This window comes from Trichechus manatus, unplaced genomic scaffold, assembly GCF_000243295.1.
Source record: "Trichechus manatus latirostris isolate Lorelei unplaced genomic scaffold, TriManLat1.0 scaffold00199, whole genome shotgun sequence".
NCBI lineage: Eukaryota > Metazoa > Chordata > Mammalia > Sirenia > Trichechidae > Trichechus > Trichechus manatus.
Window position 1 is genome coordinate 561,419 of NW_004444135.1, and position 7,043 is coordinate 568,461.

The 7,043-nt window shown below is 37.4% G+C and overlaps 1 protein-coding gene and 1 non-coding gene across 2 annotated transcripts in view; one reads left to right on the forward strand and one right to left on the reverse strand.

Moving 5' to 3' along the window:
- Window positions 1-7,043, forward strand: part of GREB1L (GREB1 like retinoic acid receptor coactivator) — a 167,892-nt gene that overhangs the window by 110,083 nt on the left and 50,766 nt on the right. Inside the window, exons 14-15 of the mRNA XM_004387917.2 lie at window positions 3,136-3,316; window positions 5,221-5,413. Of these exons, the coding sequence (XP_004387974.1) occupies window positions 3,136-3,316; window positions 5,221-5,413 (374 nt within the window). The remainder of the gene's footprint in view (window positions 1-3,135; window positions 3,317-5,220; window positions 5,414-7,043) is intronic.
- Window positions 2,325-2,431, reverse strand: LOC111822722 (U6 spliceosomal RNA). The gene has a single exon (XR_002825854.1). It is a non-coding gene; the product is annotated as a U6 spliceosomal RNA (small nuclear RNA).

Below are 7,043 nucleotides of genomic sequence, written 5' to 3' on the forward strand. Positions count from 1 at the left end.
AGTACAGCTAGATGGTGCCCGGCTACCATCACAGACTGCTCTGACCGGGATCACAATAGTGGGTCCTGGACAGAGCTGGGAAAGGATGTAGAACAAAATTCTGTAACTCACAAAAAAAAGACCAGATTTACTGGCCTGACAGACTGGATAAACCCCGAGAGTATGGTCACTGGACACCCTTTTAGCTCAGTGGTGAAGTCACTTCCAAGGTTTACCATTCAGCCTGGGATTGGAGAGCCTCAGAAAACAATGGAACTAATGAGGCACAACAGTCCAGGGACAAAGACCAGTAGGCAGGAGGGGATGAGAAAGCTGGTGATGGGAACCCAAGCTTGAGAAGGGACGGTGTTGACATGTTGTGGGGTTGTTAACCGTTGTCATAGGGCAATATGTATACTGACTGTTTAATGAGAAACTATTTGTTCTGCAAACCTTCATCTAAGGTACAAAAAAAAAAAAGAATTATATATGTGAGATCAAATTGACAACAGCAGCTCAAAAGGTTTTATTTGAAGCCTAGGGGGCAGTGAGTTGAAGATAATGGTGATGGAATAATGTGGAAAAGGATAGTGAGAATAGCAGCACAACTGGAAGAATATAATCGATGTCACTGAATTGTACATGTAGAAACTTTTGAAATGGTGTAACTTTGGCTATGTATATTTTCACCAAAAAAAAGGGTCCTCCAAGGTCGAGAAGGGAGAGTGTTGACATGTTGTGGGGTTATTAACCAGTGTCATAAAACAATATGTGTACTGACTGTTTAATGAGAAACTGTTCTGTAAACCATCTAAAGTACAATAAAAAAATATAAAAAATAATGAAATGAAATACAGTTGTTAAAGAAATGCAACTAATTTTTATAAATTATTTTTGAATCCAGCAACTTAACTAAATTCTTATTCATATTGATTTATCCATGGATTGTTTTGTGTTTTCTACATAGACATGTGATTAGTAAATAATGATAGTTTTGTTTCTTACTTTACAGTTATAAACGAAAAGAAAATCAGGATATATAGTTAGAAAACGTGAGCTTGTTAGCACAATATGCATAGAAAAAACACAGGAAAAATGCACAAAAATATTAGCAGTGGCTTATTTTGGGTTAAAGAATTATGGATAAATTTTCCCTTTTTAATATATCTCTATACTTTCCAGTTTTTCCAAGATGAGTATCTACATCACTTTCATAACTAGGAAAGAAACAAAACTTAAAAATAAAAGCCAAGTCTAAAAATTTTAAGGTAAGGATGATCTAAAAATATCCCAGTAACAAAAAACAGACCTGTTGCCATTGAGTCGATTCCAACTCATAGCGACCAGTTAGAAAAAAATAATCAAGTACCTCTCATGTGCCTGCTCTTCACCCAGCTTCACCACTGCAGAGCCAGGTGGCCTCTGCTGCATAGTTATGGACTAGTATACCATGTTATATTTAAGAGAAAGACCTCTTAGATTCATGGAACATTGTTTTCCCATTAAGGCCATGTGTAGAATTGACCTGTCAATGTATAAATCAGCCTTTATTTCATTTGTTTTGAAATATAGTCAACTCTTAATTGTCCATATGGTATATTTTTTTCCTCTTTAGGGATAACTTATAGCCTTTTCCTGCTAGATTGCCTTTAACTCATACTGCTTATTTCCTAACTAATTCTCAACTGGTAGTACTCGCCCCCTTTTACAGATAATGAAATAGAAACCCCAGAGACTAAGTAAGCCCTGTTTCTATATCTCTGCTCTCATCCTCTAACCTATGGTACTTTGTCTCCATCATGACACTCATCAAAATTATCCATTTCCCAGCCTACGCTCCATAAGGTTAAGATCTTTGTCTTGTTCTCTCTGTATGCCCAGGCCTAGCACAGTAACTGACACATAGCAGATGCTCAATAAATAGCTATTGAATGTTGAATGAATTTTGAGGTAATTCACTTTCCAAAACATCATGATATCTACCAAATTAAATATTTGATTGATTGCTTTGGGGAAAATTCACAACAAAGTTTGCCTACATTTGAGTAAAAAATGAAAACAATCTCTGAGTAAAGGATACTAACGAAAAATGTTTAAAAGCAAAATTACCTTTCTGTCCACCTGTTCTGGTACAATGAATTTTTCATATGGTAAAATATGTATCCTTTTTTTTGTACTATTTTTAGAACTATTAGTATTAACAGCATTTAGGTGTTAATGGCATGCAGTTGTTAATTCAACAGTGGTATATTAAAAGAAAAGGTAGAAATAAAACTCAACAAACTAAATCAACACAATTCATAAAAATCTCTTAATTTTAATGGAGGATTTGGTGTTCTTTTTTTTTAAATATGGAACACTTAACGAATTTGCGTGTTGTCCTTACACAGGGGCCATGCTAATCTTCTCTATATCGTTCCAATTTTAGTATGTGTGCTGCCAACGCGAGCACGGATTTGGTGTTTTATAATTATGCCAGCAATAGCTTCATGTGCCTAGAACAATTTTAGATGTTTGCATGTAAGAGTATCTTTATGATAGAAATAATAATACAGTACTAAGTTACATATTTTCTAACATGTTGAATATATAGTAATCTTGGGTAGTTCAGTTGATTTTTTTAATTTGGTACATAAACCCAACATTCATTGAGGGCTTCCCGTGCTCTAGATACTGTGCAAGACCATCACTGTACAGAAATGAGGAGAACACTGCCTTAAAAAGCTTTCAATCTAGTGGTATCTTTGGACATCACATTTTATTTTCCTTTTTCTTACATTGTTTTGTTGCTAAATTTGGGGGAAGGAAGGCTTATGTGATTATATTAATTTGGCCAAGGGCTGTAGCCAAAAGCTTAATTTTTTTCCAAGTAACCTATACTAGCTATTTATATAAGTAGAATTTAATTAGACAGAGCTCTCATACCTGCAACTGCTTTCACTGAGTGTATCAGAATATTCCCCATTGTCATTTGTATTAGGTGTGGGGACCAGGGTGAGGGAGCATTATAAAGAAAGGGAAATATATTTTCTCCTCAGAATGGTGGTGGGCAATATGAAAAATAAAAACACCCAGTATCTGTTGATGCCGCACTTCAGTTTGTCTCATGGATATATACATATGTAAACAGATATACCCTTCTTTTCTTCTTGGCAGGTGTCCTTGTAGACTTGGGTCTGGAGGAAAATGGGTCAGCTCATCAGAGAGCAGAGAAATATGTTGTTCGTCTCGACAGTGAAATTCAAACCAAGTTTGAAGTTTTTATGAGAAGGGTGAAACAGAACCCGTACACTCTGTTTGTGCTAGTTCATGACAACTCCCATGTGGAACTAACGAGGTGATTGCTTCAGAGTGAGCAAATACAGTATTTTTTCTACTGCAGTAATTGTTACATAGTAATATATTTAAAAGGTGATGATCTGAAAGCTCAGGGACCTTAATATTTGACATCTTCTTACTGGTAACATTCCTACCCTTTCCTTGCTCTCTCAACGTTTAAAAACCAATTTAATGTTGATTTTATTTTAGCTATATTTTGAGTGAATTTAGAAATTCCTGCTAGAAATACTGTCTTAAGAGCATTGTGGAACTCTGCTGTTTCAGAGAATGGGTGGTGATAAGGAGGGCGAGGTTAATGAGCTGCTAGAAGAGAAATTTGCTTTCCTTCTTACAAGCTTTCCTCCTCCAGTTCTTTTTTCTTTCTCTTCTCTTTCTTCTGCTCTTACCCTTTCTCATCTTCCTTGCCTTTCTCTCTTCTCTCTTGCCTTTAACAGCAGTAGAGAGGCTGCTTGAATGATCAGACTGCTTTAATTAATAGGTGGCCTGAGAGCAGATCTGAAACCTCCAGTTTACCAGTTTAGACAAGAGAATTCCATATTTCTTCAGTGGGCTTATTAATGAAAGAACATTAAGTGTGGAAGGGTGGAGCCATTTTTGCTCCTAGATACAACTACAGTAATTAGCTGGTGGGCGGTATCTTTGCTCCTATGGCCTAAGAAGCAAATAGTCTTAGAATATTACATATTATGGTTTGTCCTCACCGTGGTGTTGTTGTTGCTAGGTGCTATTGAGTTGATTTCGATTCATAGAGACCCCATGTGACAGAGTAGAACTGTCCCATAGGGTTTTCTTGGCTGTAATCTTTACAGACGTAGATTGCCAGGTCTTCCTTTCATGGAGCCACTGGGTAGGTTCAAACCACCAACCTTTCAGTTAGCAGCTGAGTGCTTAAGTGTTTATACCACCAGGGCTCCTTCATGTAGGGAAAGGGAAATTTGGGGGCATCATAAAGCATTTATAGATTTTCTTTTCTGCAGGAGACACTAAGGTTAAGAACCTATAAGTGTTTTGGCCTGTGGTAGAAATGTCAGAATTGTAAAATCACTTGTTTAGAAGCCAAAATGTGTTTGGTACTCCATAATCTGACATCTAGAGCCATATTGTTGCTATGTGCTGTCGAGTCAGTTCCAACTCATAGTGACCCTATAGGACAGAGTAGAAATGCCTAGGTAGGTATAAATAAAATTTTGGATAACTTGTTAAATTTAGGGGAAAAAGGAAGAAATAAGTTCTGTTCAGTTATTGCTAATGTTCTCTGAGCAGAGGTAGCACATTGACCTTATATACCTCATCTTTGAAAGTCTCGGGTGATATTTCTGTGATATCCCTGAAGATACATATTGGGTCTCTGTGTACTTAATTCCCCAGGGCATCAAGATTATTTCTTTGAGGAAAAAATATGGGAATTTGAGGCTGCATGGTAACCTCGTACATCCAAATTGAACGAAACTGAAAATGATCAGAGATCTGAAAATCTCGGTCATGGATGGACAGGGTGAATCTAGCAGTCTCAAGGGAGAAATAGTGATTTTACACTGTGGGGATCCCTTCCTGCTTTGGGCCTCTCTGGGGCATAGATCATTATAACGTTGTAAGCATCATGTTTTGAAGGAGGAGCTCGCTCATTCTGGTGAGCTTTTCAAAGTAAAGTGGGTCCTTCTCAATTATTTGGAGGTATATCAAGGGTAAACTGAAAAGCGGGGAGAAAATATCCCTGAAACGGGTAAGAAGGAGCCTAAATTTTTTCTCTTCTAGTTAAAATTTCAGTTGTTCCTACTCCTGCCCCCAATGTAAAAGAGCTAGAAATATAAGAATTATATCAGTATGTACATTTGAGTGTCTGTTTCTGCGTCTAATTAGTTAAAATAGGAGGTAATAACTTGACTCTCAACATTTCTTCAGTGTCATCTCGGGCTCCTTGTCTCATGGTGAACCCAGTCATGGATTGGCTGATAGAGTCATTAATTGCAGAGAAGTCCTGGAAGCTTTCAACCTCTTGGTGCTCCAGGTGAGCTCCTTCCCATACACTCTGCAGACCCAACAGTCCCGAGTCAGCTCTAGCAATGAGGTTCACTGGATACAGCTGGACAGCACGGTGAGTCTCTCTTCTATTCTCTGATACACAGTCACATTCTCAGTTCCCCCACGGGTAGAAGCTTGTAATAAAATGTGGTCATGGCTTTGTAAACTATAGCACAACAGTTCAAAAATATAACTAACACAGTGCTTCATCTTCCAAGATTTACTTATTTATTTTTACTTATAATTTACTTATAAGTATTATAAGACTTAAAAACTATTGGGTAACATCATATAAAATTTTATTAGGTGGCTCTTTTTAAAATTCTCATGCACGTACAAAATTATTCATCCTATATAGTTTTTTTTTTTAACAAAAATGCAATATGCAATATGTCATTTGATTTCTTGACTGCTGCTTCCATGGTTGTTTACTGTGGATCCAACTAAAATGGAATCCTTGACAGTTTCAAAATTTTCTCCATTTATCGTGATGTTGCTTATTGGTCTAGTTGTGAGGATTTGTGTTTTCTTTCAGTTGAGGTGTAATCCATACTGAAGGCTGTAGTCTTTGATCTTCATCAGTAATTGCTTCAAGTCCTCTTTGCTTTCAGCAAGCAAGGTTGTGTCATCTGCATATCGCAGGTTGTTAATGAGTCTCCCTCCAATCCTGATGCCCTGTTCTTCTTCATATAGTCCAGCTTCTCAGATTATTTGCTTAGCATACAGATTGAATAAGTATGGTGAAGGGTACAACCCTGACACACACCTTTCCTGATTTTGAACCATGTAGTATCTCCTTGTTCTCTCTGAATGATTGCCTCTTGGTCTATGTACAGGTTCCACATGAGCACAAGTAAGTGTTCTGGAATTCTCATTCTTCACAATGTTATCCATAATTTGTTATGATCAACACAGTCGAATGCCTTTGCATTGTCAATAAAACACAGGTAAACATCTTTCTGATATTCTCTGCTTTCAGCCAAGATCCCATCTGAGATCAGCAATGAAATCCCTTGTTCCACATCCTCTTCTGAATCCAGCTTCCATTTCTGGCAGCTCCCTGTCGATGTACTGCTGCAACCGTTTTCGAATTATCTTCAACAAAATTTTTCTTGTGTATTATATCAATGGTATTGTTCGATAATTTCCATATTCTGTTGGATCACCTTTGTTTGGAATGGGCACAGATATGGATCTCTTCCAGTCAGTTGGCATAGACGAGTGAGCACTTCTAGCGTTGCATCCATTTGTTGAAACATCTCAATTAGTATTTCATCAATTCCTGGAGCCTTGTTTTTCACCAATGCCTTCAGTGCAGCTTGGACTTCTTCCTTCAGTATCATCAGTTCTTGATCATATGCTACCTCCTGAAATGGTTGAATGTTGACCAGTTCTTTTTGGTACAGTGACCTTGTGTATTCTTTCCATCTTCTTTTAATGCTTCCTGCATTGTCCATAGAATCCTTCAATATTGCAACTCGAGGCTTGAATTTTTTCTTCAGTTCTTTCAGCTAGAGAAATGCTGACTGTGTTCTTCCCTTTTGGTTTTCTAACTCCAGGTCTTTGCACATTTCATTATAATACTTCATCTTCTGGAGCTGCCCTTTGAAATCTGTTCAGCTCTTTTACTTCATCATTTCTTCTGTTCGCTTTAGCTATTCCATGTACAAGAGCAAGTTTCAGAGTCTCTTCTGACATCCGTT